The sequence below is a fragment of the Stomoxys calcitrans genome, chromosome 1 (genome assembly GCF_963082655.1).
Source record: "Stomoxys calcitrans chromosome 1, idStoCalc2.1, whole genome shotgun sequence".
Taxonomy (NCBI): Eukaryota; Metazoa; Arthropoda; class Insecta; order Diptera; family Muscidae; genus Stomoxys; species Stomoxys calcitrans.
Window position 1 is genome coordinate 155,526,399 of NC_081552.1, and position 21,423 is coordinate 155,547,821.

General features: G+C 36.5%; 1 protein-coding gene across 1 annotated transcript in view; it reads right to left on the bottom strand.

The window, feature by feature from the left end:
• LOC106088624 (FH2 domain-containing protein 1) overlaps nucleotides 1–21,423 on the bottom strand; it is a 79,443-nt gene that overhangs the window by 39,245 nt on the left and 18,775 nt on the right. The window contains exons 2-4 of the mRNA XM_059370862.1: nucleotides 18,137–18,245; nucleotides 15,100–15,701; nucleotides 4,503–4,697 (exon numbers count right to left, since the gene is read on the bottom strand). Of these exons, the coding sequence (XP_059226845.1) occupies nucleotides 4,503–4,697; nucleotides 15,100–15,701; nucleotides 18,137–18,245 (906 nt within the window). The remainder of the gene's footprint in view (nucleotides 1–4,502; nucleotides 4,698–15,099; nucleotides 15,702–18,136; nucleotides 18,246–21,423) is intronic.

Sequence of the window (21,423 nt, forward strand, 5' to 3'; positions counted from 1 at the left end):
GGGTCCTTTGGCACCGAGCCCTCCCACCCCCCCCAAAAAAAAAAAATTTTTAAAATGACAAAATTTCTTGTTTATAGAGAGAAAATTTTGATCATTTCAGGACACCTTAAAGTTATTTTTCTTAAGTACAAAATTTTTGTTAATTTTTCTAAATAAATTTCAGTGAAATTTTTCCTAAACAAATTTTAATGAAATTTTTCTAAAGACAACATTTCATCGTAGTATTTTTAAAGAAAAAAATTCATCACAATTTTTCCTAAAGACAAAATTTTAATAATCCAGGATAACATTCTCTTCAGCCTAATCCACGAAATTTTTTTAAAGACAAAATTAAATTTAAATTTTTCCTATAAACAACATTTCAATAAAAAATTTTCTAAAGACTACATTTTAATGAGTTTTTTTCTAAAGACAATATTTCAGTACAAATTAAAAGCAAAATTTCAAAAAAAAAAAAAAAATAAATAAAATAAAACAAAAAAATATTTTTAAAATTTGTATACCCTACACAACAATATTGTGGTACCAGGTATTATAACTTAGTGAATTAGTTTGTAACACCCAAAAGGAAGAGAGATAGACCCATTGATAAGTATACCGATCGACTTAGAATCACTTTCTGATTGGTAGCTCGAAATCGGTTCAGAATTAGATATAACTCCTATATATATATGTTCGTCAGATTTTGGGTAATTTGCAATAATGTTGTCATTTGTCAACCTTAGTTATTGCAGTTTGAACATATTTGCTCGCCGAGATCCATCAAAATTGGTTCAGAATTGGATATAGCTCCCACATTGTACCTATAGGGTAGGTGTATACAGTCGGCACCGCCCGACTTTTGCACTTCCTTACTGGTTTTTATTATGCTTTTCTGTCCCAAAAAGAAACAAAACAAAATGAAAAATCACAAAATAAAATAAAGGGTGATTTTTTTGAGGTTAGGATTTTCATGCATTAGTATTTGACAGATCACGTGGGATTTCAGACATGGTGTCAAAGAGAAAGATGCTCAGTATGCTTTGACATTTCATCATGAAAGACTTACTAACGAGCAACGCTTGCAAATCATTGAATTTTATTACCAAAATCAGTGTTCGGTTCGAAATGTGTTCGAAATGTGTTCGTAACGTTGCGTCCAACAGCATCTTTGAAAAAATACGGTCCAATGATTCCACCAGCGTACAAACCACACCAAACAGTGCATTTTTCGGGATGCATGGGCAGTTCTTGAACGGCTTCTGGTTGCTCTTCACTCCAAATGCGGCAATTTTGCTTATTTACGTAGCCATTCAACCAGAAATGAGCCTCATCGCTGAACAAAATTTGTCAAAATTTGAACACATTTCGAACCGAACACTGATTTTGGTAATAAAATTCAATGATTTGCAAGCGTTGCTCGTTAGTAAGTCTATTCATGATGAAATGTCAAAGCATACTGAGCATCTTTCTCTTTGACACCATGTCTGAAATCCCACGTGATCTGTCAAATACTAATGCATGAAAATCCTAACCTCAAAAAAATCACCCTTTACAAAATGAATTTTTTTCTATGCAAAGATAAAACTTGAAAGACATTTTTTTCTAAAGGCAAAATTTCAATGAAGTATTGTCTAAAGGCAAAATGTTGCTCAGGCCCGGGCATCCTTTTTTTTCTAAAAGAAAGATTTCAATATCTTTCAAAGAAAAACCTAAAATTTTTTCTATAGACAATTTTCAATAAATATTTTTAAAGACGATATTTTAACCCATTACGCTTTACGCTCTATTCCTTTGTCCAATTTGGATGAAATTTCATATTTTCATAATTTAGAGCAATTATATTGACGTATTTTTTTTTTAAATCTTTATTGAGAGTAAACGAAATCTTCTTATTATTTCCTAAGAAAGGTAGATTTCATTACACAGAATAGCACCTGCTGGCTTATTGCCATAAATTTATTATTTTTTAATATAGAAGACATCAAATGCAACAAGACTCTAAAAAGGATTTCAGAAATCTCACTCATAAGAATTTTGAGAAAAAAATTTGTTGGATATTTTTGAATGTAAAAAATGGTCTACATTCGACAAGTCAATTTCCCCCAAAACATGACCTTATATAACGAAAAAAAATATTTTTAACCAGATTAGGATACCTCTGTCCTAGATCGAGCTGGAATTTTTCTAAGACAGATTCATTCCCAGGTATTTTTCACCCCACTCGTGTTTAATGGGTTAATGACATTTTCCTTAAGACCAAATGACCCAGATTACTTTACATTTTAAAATAATTATTTCGGATTATATCATTTCGTTCATTCCTTGGAATTTCATAATTCACAATACAGTATTTAAGCCAATTGACACGGCGCTCATAGTGAGTTAGGATCGAAATCTATCAGAAAAAAAATTTATTAGTTCTGTAGGCTTTGACCATAGTGTTGGAGACAGTGAAATATTTTTTTTTTTAATTTTAAATTTACTTTTTGATTTATTGATTTTCTTCTAATAAAAACTTTACAATGAAAATATAACAATAAAACGATTACAATGAAAAGATCTTAATGCCAACCTTAAGTAAGAAAATTTGTTAAAATAATATTAGTCGGCAGACTTTTATCAATAAGACCAAGTTTTATATTACACTTACGGTTGTCGCTGGTCATTTGACATCAATTATTCATTTATTTCATCTACGGAGTAAAAATTAATGGGCAAAGAAAGAAAAAAGTTTACAACTGCTATAACGTGGAAATTTCTCCGTACTTCTGATATCTAGTTCTACCAACTTTTCTTATCTTATCCCCAATAAATTAGGAAAATATTAGGATTTATTGTATTAAGACATGATGTAAGTTATAGCCATATACGGCAATAGTTGGATGCAATTTTTACCGGACATTTTTTCGACTAAAACGGATTTTCTACAGAAGTTTGGTATGTAGAATAAAATGTATTTTGTATACATTTTTAGCAGAACTCATGGTGGTGGGTTCCCAAGATTCGGCCCTACCGAACTTAGCGCGCTTTTATTTGTTTGTCTTTTGTCTAGCCTTAAAAACGGTAGATAAAGAAAAAATCCAAATACTTGTCTGAGCCGAAACTACAAAATGAATTGCAACAAGTAAAAGCGTGCTAAGTTCGGCCGGGCCGAATCTTATATACCCTCCACCATGGATAGCATTTGTCGAGTTCTTTTCCGGGCATCGCTTCTCAGGCAAAAAAAGGATATAAGAAAAGATTTCCTCTGCTATTAGAGCGATATCAAGATATAGTCCGGTTTGGACCACAATTAAATTATATATTGGAGGCCTGTGTAAAATGTCAGCCAATTCGAATAAGAATTGCGCCCTTTGGGGGCTCAATAAGTAAAATAGAGAGATCGATTTATCGGGCTATAGACCGATTCAGACCATAATAAACACGTATGTTGATAGTCATAAGAGAATCCGTCGTACAAAATTTCAGGCAAATCGGATAATAATTGCGACCTCTAGAGACTCAAGAAGTCAAGACCCCAGATCGGTTTATATGGCAGCTATATCAGGTTATGGACCGATTTGAACCATACTTGGCACAGTTGTTGAATATCATAACAAAACACGTCTTGCAAAATTTCATTCCAATCGGATAAGAATTGCGCACGCTAGAGGCTCAAGAAGTCAAGACCCAAGATCGGTTTATATGGCAGCTATATCAGGTTATGAACCGATTTAAACCATACTTGGCATAGTTGTTGGATATCATAACAAAACACGTCGTGCAATATTTCATCCCAATCCTAAAAGAATTGCGCCCTCTAGAGGCTGAAGAAGTCAAGACCCAATATCGGTTTATATGGCAGCTATATCAGGTTATGGACCGATTTGAACCATACTTGGCACAGCTGTTGGATATCATAACAAAACACGTCGTGCGAAATTTCATCCCAATCGGATAAGAATTGCGCACTCTAGAGGCTCAAGAAGTCAAGACCCAAGATCGGTTTATATGGCAGCTATATCAAAACATGGACCGATATGGCCCATTTACAATACCAACCGACCTACACTAATAAGAAGTATTTGTGCAAAATTTCAAGCGGCTAGCTTTACTCCTTCGGAAGTTAGCGTGCTTTCGACAGACAGACGGACGGACGGACGGACGGACGGACGGACGGACGGACGGACGGACAGACGGACGGACATGGCTAGATCGACATAAAATGTCGCGACGATCAAGAATATATATACTTTATGGGGTCTCAGGCGAATATTTCGAGTAGTTACAAACAGAATGACGAAATTAGTATACCCCCCATCTTATGGTGGAGGGTATAAAAATGAAAAAGGTCAACAAAATACAAAAACAGAAAATGAAACTTATCCTTAAAACTCGTTCCGAATTTTTTTATATCACGCAAATTTTAAACAGCAATGTGGATTGCATATTTTTATTTAATTTATTAAGAAGGTTCTGGTAAGCGGGCAGTATATAGGCGAATAAATTACATAAAGTATGAAATTCTACGATGTACTTACTGGGGAATTTCAATCAGTTGAAGCAAAAATTTCTCTGCACGAGCCAAATGTTTCCGATTACCGTCGTAGTTTTTCAGTGTCGCAACTTCTTCGGTGTTTGGTAGCAATTTTACCAGACGTCTAATTTTTTCTGCGCCCATTAGTTCATTTTTTGCCAATAACACAAGCTCAACGATTGCATCATCGGATTTAAACCTGAAGGTAATAAAATAGATTTTTGGTGAGTACCTAACAAACAAGCACTGTTGCCAGACAATAGGTGGATTTGATTACAGACGACACGCCATCGCTAACGTTTCTAAGCGAGCTAATGCTATCATCAGTACCCATGGCGTGTTGTCTGCGATCAAGTTCAGCTGTTATCTGGAAATTTCTTTTCAGTTATCAATTAAATCCTGCATTTTGTGGGCATATTCATTCTCATGGTCATTAGTTCGACTCTCTCCCCTTGGGAGAAATAACGTTAATATAATTCATTGACAAGCCAAGAAAGGCAAACATAAGTAATAAAATATAAGCAGACACACATGTCGGAAGCCACCATGTCCGTCTTTGAGGCGCCAGGGCTTCGCCAAGAATCTCAGAAAAAAATTTCAGCCATAGTTTTTCCATTACTGATGCGGGCCGCATTTGAGAGGTGTTCAAGCAAATGAAAGCATGCGTATTTTGGCCGGGTCGAATCTTAATACCCACCACCATGGATCCCATTTGATAAGTTCTTTGCCCGATAATGGATAAGAATTGCTATGCTGCTGGTTATGGATAATTTATTTATGGGTAATTTTCAATAATGTTGTAATTTGCCTACCGTAGTTATTACAGTTTGAACATAGTATGTGCTAGAAATTTGATACGGATTGTTTAATAACCCATCTGAAAACATCCGCCGAGATCGATCAAGATTGGTTCACAATTGGATATAGCTTCCATATTGTAATTATAGGGTAGGTGTGGGGTATTATACACTCGGCACCGCCCGTTTTTTGCCCTTCCTTACTGGTTTAGACTAATCCTGATACATGTATGTGTACATTTGTAGCAGAATCCACGATGGTGGGTATCAAAGATTCAGCCCGGCCGTGTCCAAATCCAATTATTCATTGCACCAAATGCAATTTTTATACCCTCCACCATAAGATGGGGGGTATACTAATTTCGTCATTCTGTTTGTAACTACTCGAAATATTCGCCTGAGACCCCATAAAGTATATATATTCTTGATCGTCGCGACATTTTATGTCGATCTAGCCATGTCCGTCCGTCTGTCCGTCCGTCCGTCCGTCCGTCCGTCCGTCCGTCCGTCCGTCCGTCCATCCGTCCGTCCGTCCGTCCGTCCGTCTGTCTGTCGAAAGCACGCTAACTTCCGAAGGAGTAAAGCTAGCCGCTTGAAATTTTGCACAAATACTTCTTATTAGTGTAGGTCGGTTGGTATTGTAAATGGGCCATATCGGTCCATGTTTTGATATAGCTGCCATATAAACCGATCTTGGGTCTTGACTTCTTGAGCCTCTAGAGTGCGCAATTCTTATCCGATTGGGATGAAATTTCGCACGACGTGTTTTGTTATGATATCCAACAGCTGTGCCAAGTATGGTTCAAATCGGTCCATAACCTGATATAGCTGCCATATAAACCGATATTGGGTCTTGACTTCTTCAGCCTCTAGAGGGCGCAATTCTTTTCCGATTGGGATGAAATATTGCACGACGTGTTTTGTTATGATATCCAACAACTGTACCAAGTATGGTTCAAATCGGTCCATAACCTGATATAGCTGCCATAAAAACCGATCTTGGGTCTTGACTTCTTCAGCCTCTAGAGGGCGCAATTCTTTTAGGATTGGGATGAAATATTGCACGACGTGTTTTGTTATGATATCCAACAACTATGCCAAGTATGGTTTAAATCGGTTCATAACCTGATATAGCTGCCATATAAACCGATCTTGGGTCTTGACTTCTTGAGCCTCTAGCGTGCGCAATTCTTATCCGATTGGAATGAAATTTTGCAAGACGTGTTTTGTTATGATATTCAACAACTGTGCCAAGTATGGTTCAAATCGGTCCATAACCTGATATAGCTGCCATATAAACCGATCTGGGGTCTTGACTTCTTGAGTCTCTAGAGTGCCCAATTCTTATCCGATTGGAATGAAATTTTGCACGACGTGTTTTGTCGGGATAACCAACAACTATGCCAAGTATGGTTCAAATCGGTTCATAATCTGATATAGCTGTCATATAAACCGATCTGGGATCTTGACTTCTTGAGCCTCTAGAGGTCGCAATTATTATCCGATTTGCCTGAAATTTTGTACGACGGATTCTCTTATGACTATCAACATACGTGTTTATTATGGTCTGAATCGGTCTATAGCCCGATAAATCGATCTCTCTATTTTACTTATTGAGCCCCCAAAGGGCGCAATTCTTATTCGAATTGGCTGACATTTTACACAGGCCTCCAATATATAATTTAATTGTGGTCCAAACCGGACTATATCTTGATATCGCTCTAATAGCAGAGGAAATCTTTTCTTATATCCTTTTTTTGCCTGAGAAGCGATGCCCGGAAAAGAACTCGACAAATGCTATCCATGGTGGAGGGTATATAAGATTCGGCCCGGCCGAACTTAGCACGCTTTTACTTGTTGTATTTCTATCTCGCATAACTTTTGACTAATTCTTCAGTCGAAGGATATTGTAATATGTATGTAAGATGCACAATTATTGTGCATTTGGTCAGCTTACTAAATCAGTATGTAGGTTAGAAATCTGTTCATAAATGTCTTCGCAAGTCAAAAAATTAGAGCTCAGTCTGGGTAAAAAAAATTATTTTGTAAATCGAATATTGGAAATTTTTGGCACATAAAAGATGTGCCAAGTGTGTGACATGTCGAGAAGGTACAGGAAAATCGCCGCGATGTCTATATTGAGTAGCCATTTTTGCCCGTAATTTACGGAAAATTCATATATTTGGAAAGGACAAGACTTGTTTTACAACAAACGGCCAAGTTGATATCAAAATACTGCATTTTGGCGAGATTAATTGGGTACAACCCAAAAAGAGCCCAAATTGTACACTTTTTGAAAACCAAAAATCAAATTGAGATTATCATAAAATCAAAAGCAAATACAGATATCGTTCTAGTTTTTCAGTGTTTTGTAGATGAATATCTTCTTAAAAAATAAATACAAACTTTGGTCACATTTCTTGATCATAATACCCGAAATTCTCATACTGGGACCTCAATCCTGGGATGGCGGAAAAATTTGTTGCACGTATTTAGGGACCACCTGGTTTAACGAAAATATGTTATCGAAGTTTTGGGTCAATTTTTTTTAAAGAGGCTTGTAGCAATTGTATATTAATGTTTTTACTTTTTCATTATGTTTCTTTTGCATTGCAGTGTGTTAGATTTATTTTGAGTCATATGTCGTTCATCAAGAGAGAATGTGATTGTATGCTCATGACTGTTCCTGGTTGATCAAGGAGGAATGTGATCTAATGCGCATGACTGTTCCCATTTAAGAAGAGAGATAGAGTGAGAAACTCACTGAGTGATGTTTTCGTGTGCCATGTAAGAGGGTCTTTTGTGCTTGTTGTTATTGTAATTTTTACAGTCATTGCTAATATAATAGCAATGTTTGTTAGGGAACAGTTTCTTTTACTCTTATTGAAATATTTTTAAGTAGTATGGTTTGTCTTAAACGCGATTTCTTATAAAAGGCACTGGAAAGCACAAGTCTGTCTTGATAATCTGATATTGATATTGGAAACATATGAACTAGGGCTTCTTGGAAACGCGTTAGAGTGGCCGTTTGTCTTTAATCGTACTTCGATGACGGCAAACAACACTTGGCGAAAGCGAAAGCAGTCACTTGTGTGAATGCCTGAGGCATTAACGAATTTAATACAACCGCAAAGTATTAATTGCTTTCATTTTTACCAATAAATTTATAACGTTTTGTATAGATATCTTGATGCGGTTTGGTTTAATACGGCAGATATTTTGGTAAACATTTCTACGCAATAAAACCTCTACAGGCTTTAAAATTAAGTTTTATGATCAAAAATTGGTATTTTTAGCACTTTTTCGATTTGTAACACGCATAACTTTTGCCTGAAGAATCGGGCCTTGGCATATATCGATGCAAAAATATATAAAATTTTTTTAGCTATCCAAATTGATTTGAAGTGCCTTTGCGAACAACAAAATAAGAAGAAAGCTTCTGCCAAAATTTAAAAATAAATTAGCCGAATATCTTGGACCCACGAAAGTGTGTTATGTAGGGTTTATCTTGGACACGGTGTTGGACACGCGTGTTTTGTAGGATTTTTCGAACAAATTAAATTTGATAATTGCAAATAAATTTGATATGAATGAGCCCACAGTCCGAACAAAATTTTGTAGGGCCAAGTTGACCAACTTTGAAGGACACCTTGGTCTCCTGAAATTTTTAACATAATCTGGTTACAATAGACATTTTCTTCAATTTATCTTTATCCATTAAAAAATGGCATACTTATTTCCGCTAATTTTTTTTATCCCACTGTGCGGTGCTAAAGCTTTGACTGATTGGTTGTGCTCATTAACGTAGCTGGACAGAGAATCTATAGCCCCCAAAAATTTTCGTCAATGCATAAATTTTTTGAATAAATATTCACATATTATAAATAAATTATATTCCGTTGTTAAATTTTGATTCTAAAAGTGAACAGTAAATCCGATATAAATTATTCCATGTTACTCACAAAGAGCAAACCAAATTTCGGCAATTGAGAAGCTGCAAAGTTTAAAATATGGAGATTTTTTCGTGATTTTTCGAACTTCTTCCGGTTCGAGATCATATTCAATGCCGTCTATTCAAATAACAGCATAGCAAAAAACGTATAAAAGTTGAGCAAGTGTGTGTTGTTATTCAAAATACTTTGACTGGCTAGTGTATCATGATTTCTGTTACGCCATGTAACTTCTTCAGCACCTTTGTTAAATTGGTTAAGGTGCCCTACATACCCAAAGGCTATTATTGAGTACGGTGTAAGGCACGCTTTTCCACTCCAAATTTCCTTAGTGAAGCAAGAGAGAAGAATGCCTTACTTTCCACTATTCCGATACAAACTAATCATTAATGCTATGAACAACAAACACTTCAACACAAAAGCTCTACCATGGGATGGAGTTACTCGTATTTCGGAATTCCGTTTGTTACACTTCCAAATATTGATGCAAGAACCTAATGAATACTCGATCGCCATGACATTTTTAGTGTCCGTGTGTCTGTTGAAGCTACCAGCTAGAAATTTTGCCCAAGTGCATCAGTTGGAATTGCAAATGAAATCCGAACCGATCTTCCCATTTGACTTCTTCAACTCCGATTGACCTTAACTTGTGCACAAAGACTTCTGTTATGACTTACAAGTCATCAAACCCGATCTATAGATTCGACTGGTTAAGAACCTGCAATGAGTTTGAATGAGATTTTAATTTCAGCTTTCATTAGTGCAAAGAACATTACAAATGCCATCCTTGGTGGGAGGCACATAAGATTTGGCCAAGCTTAATATAATCTGATTTTATTTCAATAAAATGTTTGTTCTAATACAACATGAGATTTTGGTATATTTCTTCAAATCAAAATCAATTTAGGTGCAACGAAATGTTTTTAAATACGCCATCCGTCCATACGTTCTGCAAATCCATCAACTATTCCTGATGCGAAGAAGTCTAGGCCGATTATACTATTGTAGAAATCTGATTTTGCGATCGACTTTGGCAGCTTTTGCGTTCGACGAATTCATAACGAAGTATGTGGGCCCACAGTATGAAGCCTAAAATTAAAGATTAATAGAAACGGGACATTTTTCGTGATAAAACCTGATCCCATTGAATGAATTTTCAGAACATAATTATACGAAGTATTTCATCCTTATATTAAAGCAAAAAAATGTTTTTCCAATTTTTTTGATTGGGTCGTAGCCACCTCCAGGAAAAATGTCTAGCTACGGCAATGGTTGTAATAGGTCACCGTAGCGCAGAGGTTAGCATCTATGCTTAAGACGCTGAATGCCTAGGTTAGAATCCTGGCGAGAACACCAGAAAAAAATGTTTGCGGTGATCATCACCTTATGTTAGCGGTGGTTATCACGGCACCTGAAGTTTTTCCTGTTCCCAAAACTGAAGAGAACCATAAAAGTACGGCGTTTTGCGAAAATTGTATGAATAACAAGTAAGAGTTTGCTAAGATTCTCTTCGGCACCATGGATAGCATTTGTCAAGTTCTTTGTCCAATATCTTTTTTTTTTTGCAAACATGGATTATGGATTGGAATTGCTATGCTATTTGAGCTACATATATCAGTTATGGACCAATTCGGGCTATACATGATTTGGATGGTCTCCATCATAGTAGAAGTTATTGTGCAAAATTTCAGGGTAGCGCTATAGTGGCTCAAGAAGTATAATCGGCAGATCGGTTTGTATGGAACCTATAGCAGGTTATGGACAGATTCAACCATTTTTGGAGCGTAGGTTGAAGGTCATAGGAGAAGCCATTGCGCATAATTTCTGTCGAATCAGATTAGAGCTGCGCCCTCTAGGGCAGGGCTGCCAGACGTGACGATTTTACCTCATTTCGAAGTTTTTTTTTGTCTAAAATTTGGCACTTTGGAACTTTGACGCTTGACGATTTTTGATTTGAATTCCATTGACGATTCGAATTGAAGTTGACGATTTTTATTCGGGTTTTATTTGTACTGAAATTGACCTCAAATTAGAGAGAAAAAAGTTCAGGAATAAAGTTTATGACTGACTTTGTACGATAAATTTGCATTATTGTCCTGTTTTCATGTAAGGGGTGGATAAATTTATAGCGCCGATGCTGATGTTGATAACTTTAACGCGTTGGTATATTTTTATGGATTTATTTGTACTGAAATTGACCATAATTTAGAAGAAAAAAAGTTCAGTATTATCGTTTATGGCTGACTTTGTAGGATAAATTCGCATTATTGTCATATTTTCATGTAAGGGGTGGATACATTTTTAGCGCCGATGCTGATGTTGATAACTTTAACGCGTTGGTCAATTGTGTATCGTTCATCATTAAAATTGAGTTGAGACTGAAATTGCGATATGTCAAATGAAATACAGAAAAAAACAGACCGGCCGTTGCAAGGTCTGTTTGCGTACTTTTCCAGTGAAAATTTGCAGGAGAGTAAGAACAGCCTGTACTCTCTTTTGCTTTTATTTGAATTAAACAGCTGAATTTCATAAAACAGCTGTTCGATGCTGTAAATTTCTGTTGGGAAAAAAAACCTTCAGTAGAAATTTGCAAGCTCTCAATTACCAAATACTCAAAATTGTGCTCGCTCTCACGCACTCTCCCGCTCTCTTCTGCTGGCAAATAAAGTACGTGAACGATTTACACAGAAACAATTTTTGAGTACGCGAACACACAAAATTTAATAACCATTTTAATATATGTGTTGTTTTATGCACCAGACTAGCTGAATCGCTAGCTTTACAGAAATAAAACGCTCTCCTCGCTAAATGCTTTGCACTTTAACGTTGGCAGCATCCGAAAAAATCATATATCAACAATACAAACAAATAAGGCATCTTAATTTTAAACAAATGTTTCTCGTAGTTCATAAATGTGATTTTATCCTGATCCTAAACCATTTTGCCAATCCAGAACGTTTAATCATTGAATAAATATGGTACGTTCTTCCTCTTTTATTTTTGGTAGCAATTCATGCCATACAAACTATGCGAGAAAATCCGCTTTATGGGTAAATAAAACACCTCTATTATAAGCCCTCCAATCACATTGCAGTCTGAATTCCATATGTTTGTTATCGCTTGTTTTGTTTTTTAACCCACCACCGAAGGATGGGGGTATATTCATTTTGTCATTCCGTTTGCAGCACATCGAAATATCCATTTTCGACCCTTTCAAGTATATATGTATATATTCTTGATCAGCGTAAAAAACTAAGACGATCTAGCCATGTCCGTACGTCCGTCTGTCTATTGAAATCACGCTACAGTCTTTAAAAATAGAGATATTGAGCTGAAATGCACAGATTCTTTTTTTGTCCACAAGCAGGTTAAGTTCGAAGATGGGCTATATCGGACTATATCTTCATATAGCCCCCATATAGACCGATCTCCCGATTTAGGGTCTTAGGCCCATAAAAGCCACATTTATTATCCGATTTACTTGAAACTTGGGACAGTGAGTTGTGTTAGGGCCTTTGAAATCCTTCTTCCATTTGACCCAGATGGGTGCAGATTTGGATATAGCTGCCATATAGACCGATCTCTCGATTTAAGGCTTTGGGCCCATAAAAGGCGCATTTATTGTCTGAATTTGCCAAAATTTGAGACAGTGAGTTGTGTTAGGCCCTTCGATATCCTTCTTTAGTTTGGACCAGATCGGTCCAGATTTCGATATAGCTGCCATATAGACCGATCTCTCAATTTAAGGTTTTGGGCCCATAAAAGGCGCATTTATTATCCGATGTCGCCGAAATTTGAGACAGTGAGTTGTGTTAGGACCTTCGATATATTTCAGCAATTTGACTTAGATCGAACATAATTTGCATATAGCTGCCGATCTCTCGATTTAATGTTTTGGGCCCACAAAAAGGCCCATTTATTGTCCGATTTCGCCGAAATTTGGGACAGTGAGTTGTGTTAGGCTCTTCGACATTTTTGTGCAATTTGGCCCAAATCGGCCTAGATTTGGTTATAGATGCCATATTGACCGATATCTCGATTTAAAGTCTTGGCCCCATAAAAGGCGCATTCATAATCCGATTTCACTGAAATTTGAAACAATGACTTATGTTAGGCTTTTCGACATCCGTGTCGTTTATGGTTTAGATCTTTTTATTTTTAGATATAGCTACTAAAAAGATCGATATTTTGTTATACACAATTGGACAATGACTTGTACTTATTAATATTTGATCCAAATCGGAACATATTTCGTTATTGCTGTTATGGTATGCATTTTTCACCGGATTTTGACGAAATTTGGTTTATATATATACCCAAGGTGGTGGGTATCAAAGTTCGGCCCGGCCAACAATTTTTTGTGGAAAACATCTGGGGATCGGTTAATATGGGAGCCATATTAGGAGGTATTATACCGATTCAGGCCATACTTGGCACGTAGAAAAAGTCACTTTGGAGATCGTAGAAAAAGTCACTGTGTAAAGTTTCAGCCAAATCGGACAAGAATTGCCCCTAGCAGAGGCTCAAGAAGTCGGTTTATATGGGAGCTATATCAAGTTATGGACCAATTTAGAACATACATAGCACAGTTGTTGGATGTCATAGCAAAACGCTTCCATCAAAATTTCAGCCAAATCGGATAGGTATTGCGCACTCAGCAGGCTCAAGAAATCGATATCCGAGATCGGTTTATATGGCAGCTATACCAAAACATGGACCGATTTGGCCTATTTACAATACCAACCGACCTGCAGTAATAAGATGTATTTGTGCAAAATTTTCCCTACGAAAGTTTGCGTGCCTTCGACAGACAGACAGATGGACGGACATTGCTAAGTTGATTTGGAACTTCAAGACGATCAAGAATATGTATACTTGGTTGGGTCTCAGATTAATATATCGAGGATTTACAAACGGAATGATAAAATTAATATACCCCCATCCAATGGTGGAGGGTATAAAAACCAAATTGTCATATGTTTTTATACCCATCACCGAAGGATGGGGGTATATTCATTTTGTCATTCCGTTTGCAACACATCGAAATATCCTTTTCCGACCCTATAAAGTATATATATTCTTGATCAGCGTAAAAATCTAAGACGATCTAGACATGTCCGTCCGTCTGTCCGTTTAAATCACGCTACAGTCGTTACAAATAGAGATATTGAGCTGAAACTTTGCACAGACTCTTTTTTTTTTGTCCATAAGCAGGTTTGAAGATGCGCTATATCGCACGATATCTTGGTATAGCCCCCAATACAGACCGATCCGCCGATTTAGGGTCTTAGGCCAATAAAAGCCAAATTTATTATCCGATTTTGCTGAAATTTGAGGAAGTGAGTTGTCTTAGGTCCTTCGACATTTCTCTTTAAGTTGATTGGATCAGATTTGGATATAGCTGCCATATAGACCGATCCTCCGATTTAGGATCTAAGCCCATAAAAGCCACATTAATTTTCCGATTTTGCCGAAATTTGGGACAGTGAGTTGTGTTAGGTCCTTCGACACCTTTCTTCAATTTGGCCCAGATCGGTCCAGATTTGGATATAGCTGCCATATAGACCAATCCGCCGATTTAGGGTCTTAGACCCATAAAAGCCACATTTATTATCTGATTTACCTGAAATTTGGTCCAAATCGGAACATATTTCGATATAACTGCTATGGGACATAAGGTATAAAGTTTTCACCGGATTTTGATGAAAGGTGGTTTACATATATGCCCGAGGTGGTGGGTGACCAAAGTTCGGCCCGGCCTTTTTACTCCTTTTTACTTGTTTTTTGTATACGGGATGGGAAACACTTTGAAGGGGGACAAAATAGACATAAATTAATGAGATAAACTACCTACCCTTTGAACTGTTCCAGGAATATATCAACGTTAAAAGAACGTTGAGCATTTAGCAATTTGATCTTAGCCGCTCGCCTCATCGTTGGCTCAAGGGTGCTTGTTGTTGGGAGACAAAACAATGTTTCGGTCTCTTGCCAGTCGATTACATTTCGAAAAGTCTTTCTGTTACTATTGGCTAAATTGGTCCAAATATTTTTATTGCCAAGAATTTCGTGCGGTGGTATGGATTCCCAATACATGGTTCGCATTCTCTTCTTTGGAATCGGAAGATCTTGTTGTGGCAAAATACCTGCTATTTTATCTGTTCCCCCCTTATAGCGATTACTTCCTGGCGAATTGCCCAAAAGAGGTGGTGGCGGTGGAGGTGGTAGTGTATTTGTGGATGTTTTATTCAAGTCTGTTCGCTTAGCTTTCACACGCTCATTTTGTGATGGTTCCTTTAGTTTCTGGCCTAAGATCCCTTGGGATTTTGGCTGCACAGACTTTTGTAGAATATCATCTATTTCACTCCACATTTTGCCCGTTTCCGAATTATTAGAATCATAATGCAATAAATGCTGCAGTATCTTCAATAAGGCCATTTCATGGGGACTATTTTTTACCTTTAAATAAGAGAAAAATAATAAGCTTTAATCAATATATATATTAACGAGATATACATATTAGTTTTTTTTCCCATACATATTAGTTTTTTTTTCCCCTTACCCTAATTTTCAGAAACGCCAGATCTCGGAGATGGATGGTGCGATTCACGACAATATGGGACTCAAATGAAAGATATTTTGGGTCAGATAACGTATCTGATATCCAATTGTCGGACCAAGTGCTTGGGGGACCACCCCAACCCCAAAACACCCCTAAATCGGACATATTTACCGACCATGGCAATATGGGACTCAAATGAAAGGTATTTGCGAGTAGAATACAAATCTGATATCCAAATGTGGGAAAACCTCTTCCCCAAAACACCCCCCAAACATGACTTCTTTACTGACCATGACAATATGGGGCTTAAATAAAAGATGTTTGAGTGTAAAATACGAATCTGATATCCACATGAGGGACCAAGAGTTTGGGGGGCCGCCCCTCCTCAAAAACATACCCCAAAGAGTACAAATTTACGACCATATCAATATGGGGCTCAAATCAAAGGTCTTTGGGAGTTAAGCACGAATTTGATATCAATATTCGGGAAAAAGTTTTTATGGGGCTACCCCACCCCCATAACACCACCCAAATAGGAAGTATTTGATGTCCATTGCAATATGGGGTTTAAATAAATGGTATTTGAGACAAGAGCACGATACTAATATCTTTTTCAGGCCAAGTGCCTAGGAAACCTGTAAACACTCCTAAATCGGACATCATGAGAATACGGGACGAAAATAAAGTCTTTTTAGAATGACATTAAACCCTCCGAGCGAATTCGTGGTCCAATAAAGATCATATGGGATTCAGATAAAGGCACTTATATTGTTTGTCAAGCGATATGCATATACTTTTTTCGAAGCAAGAAAATACATTTTCTAAGGATAATTTTGTTCCATATAAAGTAAAAGAAGGCGCAGCGGAGCGGGCCCGGTCCCGCTAGTAAACATATAAGATTTGATGTCATGTGCCCAATCAAACCGAAGAATCAGGACAGATTTTAATGGGCACAATATTGCCAAAACCGAAAAATAATTGTGTTCTTGAGGTGTTGAAAATGGCCAAGGTCACAGTTCATCATTCAATATAATGTTTTTTGTCTACATGCAGAGAAATAAGTTTGCTGATATCAGCAAACACTGTTTGATTATAAATTGTCAATTTTCCAATTCTGAAGGAAACTATACCATTTTTGAACTTTTTTATAACAGTTGAGGTATTTGTTTAATATTAATATTAATATTTATTTTTGCCAATTTTAGGCGTACATAATTTGTTTAAAAGCATAGATAAGATTTTAGTAGGTATTTAGTATGGTGTTATTTAAAACCCCAATACAATCATCGAATTGTAGAAATTGGAAAAATAAATTTACGCTACATGTCCCTAAACTAGAAGATAAGATGCAATAAAAAAATGTTGAGGTATTTATGACATTTTGAAGCTAATTTCTTTTTAACATTCAGAGCGCACAACAAGCCAATTACTGGGTAAGGCGTATGTCCATAGTGGCATGGGGCGAATGACTATCCGCACCTTCTTTTCAACGTAACCTAACCTTAATTTCAACTTCTGACAACAGTAGCAAATGCTTGCTGTTGTTGGCTAAAATTCGGTTTTTTTTCAGCAGGTTTTCTGTTATATATATTTGTTTAAAATGTCGAGTGGCTATACACCAAGAAATTTGTTAGTAAAAACAGCAAAAATGTCTGTCAAAATAACAGAAAATTTGCTGAAAGCAGTAATTTATAATGTTGGCTAAAAATTGCATTTAAAAACTTGTATACACCCAGAGAAATAAGTTTGCCGATATCAGTAACACACTGCCTGCTGATTCTAAAAAATGATTTTTTTAAGATTTAAAGGAAATTGCTTTTTATTGGTGATCTTCTAAGTTGCAATTGAAGCATATGCATTTGCCCTGGCAGAGGGTATAAAAATAGCAAAAATGTTTGCTAAAACAACAGTTTTTGTCTGCCGAAAATGGGAAAGCAGACAGGACTGCTGTTTTAGCAAATATTTCCGTCTGCTATTTTAACAAACAAAATCTGCAAAAACATTGAACACGTATTACTGCGGCATAGGCAAAAAATTGTTGCTACGATAGCGAATAAATTGCACTGCTTGCACCAAATTTTTAATATAGTGTTCTGTCTTGTTTAGTTTCTTAATTTACTTTATCTTATTTTGAGCAGCAGACATTTTCGGCAAACAATAGACATTTTAGCAAGCGGCCTGCTGCTCTTAATTTGCAAACATTTTGCTATAACAACAGAACTGCTGCTGTAGTAGTAGTAAAATTAACTACTAACTGTCAGCAGACAGTGTCGACTATTATCACCAGACTTTTTCTATGAGTGTATGATAATGTTTTGCGTTGGTTTTTTACCTTTGTTATTAGTCTGTTGAAAACTTCGGTAGGATTTTCCATATGCAAATCTCCATTTTCGTCTTTTTGGGGGCGATTGGGTTCAGTGTTTGAGTCCATTAAAATATCCCTTTAAAAATTTGAAAATATTTAGTATAGAGTTTAAAATTCTTCCAAAATTATGTAAAGGGTGATTTTTTAAGGAAAGTTTTTCAAAAAACAAAAATAACACATAAAATTCACAAAAATTCATGATATCTTTATTTGAATCGATAGTACGGTCTAATGTTTGAAGAATATTTCATGCAATTATTGACCGTGACTGATCCATTCGCTTAGTCCAATTTTGGCATACTCTTTCCAACATTTCGGCCGGTATCTCACGAATAAATGCTTCAATGTTGTCTTCCAATGCGTCAATTGAAGCGGGCTAGTCTGTTTAGACATAAGCTTTAACATAGCCCTACAAAAAATATTCGAAAGGCGTTAAACCGCACAATCTAGGCGGCCAATTGACCGGTCCCAAACGTGAAATAAAATGTTCACCGAACTCGCCTCTCAATAAGTCAATTGTTACGTATGCTGTGTGGCTCGTGGCTCCGTCTTGTTGAAACCACATGTCAAGCTCTTGTATTTTGGAAATCATCTCACGGTAGCGCTCACCATTCACAGTTAAGTTACGATTCGCATTATCTTTGAAGAAGTACAGTCTAATGATACCACCAGCCCATAAACCGCACCAAACTGTGACTATTTCTGGAAGCATTGGTTGCTCTTGCAATGCTTCTGGCTGATCTTCACTCTAAAATCGACAAATCTGCTATTCGCTGAACACAAGACGCTGAACTTTCATAACACGGCACGCATTTTGATAGTAAAATACAAAATTTTGCAAGCGTTGTTCGCTTGTAGGACGATTCATGGTTTAATTATAGACCAAACAGAAGATGTTCGACAGTGAAACAAAACACGAAACCTGCGTGAGCTGTTTAAACCAGTGTTGCCAAAACGATAATAGCTAAAAAATCGCCCTTTACATACTTTTGGACAACATTACGCTCTAATGTCTACTAACGTTTAACTTGTGTTTTTGCAACAATCTAATGAAACTCTAATGTTTTTTTGTGAAAATGTTTAAATTCATAACATTGTCAGTAGAATGACAAATTATGCCCAACCAAATTATGAACTTCTCCATCAAAAACCCCAAATGATATTAGAGGAAAAAAACAATATCGAAGGGTTAAAAATTCATTTGTGATCTATATATAGACGAAAGTTATAGTTTCTTTTTCAAAGGTTATTGACATTTTTATACCCTCCACCACAGGATAGGGGTATACCAATTTCACCGTTCCCTTTGTAACACATCGAAATATTGATCTGAGACCCAATAAAGTGTATACGACATATTCTTCATCGTCTTGACATTCTAAGTCGATTAAACCATGTCCGTCCATCTGTCTGTCTGTCTATTGAATGCACGCAAACTTTCAAAGGAGTAAGGCGAAACGCTTGCCATAGTGGATAGTTTGTTGTGATCTCTGAATTTCTTTTTCCATTGAAAAAAATCTTCGATCAGAAAGCTCGTCTCAAATGAGAACCAAACGAAAAATTCTGAATAAAATGGTCTCCGCCCTAACAGGTAACAAATTTGAGAATACAAATGTGGCAGAGCCCGGCCGGGATACGACCGTGGACAATACAAGTTTCCAAAAAGATGCACCATTGACATTTGTATACCACGGAGGTCATAGAGTCGTGTGGAAAATAAGTCCACTGCTACAAAAGAAAAACACAGGTGGGGGAAAAAACAGCTGATGTAAAAAGGTGTCGAAGTTGGTTAAAGTCATGCTTGCTTCGTAGGTTATATAAGATATAAGTACTACCTACCAATGTATGACCCTTGAAGCCCCCACATCTGATATGGTTGAAAAGTCTTCTTACCTCACAGAAAAAATATTGACGCAAGTTTGGCCAATTAAACATGGTATTGATTTATACAAATATTTCAATAAGTTATTAATTGCATCGATAATGGGGTTTCCTTGAAATTCCATTTGCCATTGAATCATCACATGTGTTTGGTAAAAAGACAAATGTTAAACAAACTTTTAATTGCACGAATTAAAAGTGTTATTTAATAACATAAACAGTATGTATCTGTTTCTAGAAAAGCAACACGGTATTGTGTGCTCTCTAGAAGTGCAAATGGGCCAAATATATATTTCTTACTTCTCTCCCACACAATTATATTTTCATTTTGTGCATTCTGGTGTAATTCAAGAAAAGATAACTATTAGCGTGGTTAGACGAAAATAAAAATGAAAAAATTATAAAAAACAAGTAAATGCGTGCTAAGTTCGGCCGGGCCGATTCTTATATACCCTCCACCATGGATCGCATTTGTCGAGTTCTTTTCCCGGCATCTCTTCTTAGACAAAAAAAAAATATAAGAAAAGATTTGCTCTGCTATTAGAGCGATATCAAGATATGGTCCGGTTTGGACCACAATTAAATTATATGTTGGAGACCTGTGTAAAATGTCAGCCAAGAAGTAAAATAGAGAGATAAATTTATCTGGGAGCTGTATCGGGCTATAGACCGATTCAGACCATAATAAACACGTACGTTGATGGTCATGAGAGGATCTGTCGTACAAAATTTCAGGCAAATCGGATAATAATTGCGACCTCTAGATGCTCAAGAAGTCAAGATCCCAGATCTGTTTATATGGCAGCTATATCAGGTTATGAACCGAGTTGAACCTTATTTGACACAGTTGTTAAAAGTAAGAATAAAATACGTCATGCAAAATTTCAGCCAAATCTGATAAGAATTGCGCCCTCTAGAAGCTCAAGAAATCAAGTCCCCAGATCTGTTTATATGACAGCTATATCAGGTTATGAACCGATTTGAACCATACTTAGCACAGTTGTTGGATATCACAACAAAATACTTCGTCCAAAAATTCATTCAAATCGGATAAGAATTGCGCACTCTAGAGGCTCAAGAAGTCAAGACCCAAGATCGGTTTATCTGACAGCTATATCAGGTTATGAACCGATTTGAACCATACTTGACACAGTTGTTGGATATCATAACAAAACACGTCGTGCAAAATTTCATTCCAATCGGATAAGAATTGCGCACTCTAGAGGATCAAGAAGCCAAGACCCAAGATCGGTTTATATGGCAGCTATATCAAAACATGGACCGATATAGCCCATTTACAATACCAACCGACCTACACGAATAAGAAGTATTTGTGCAAAATTTCAAGCGGCTAGCTTTACTCCTTCGGAAAT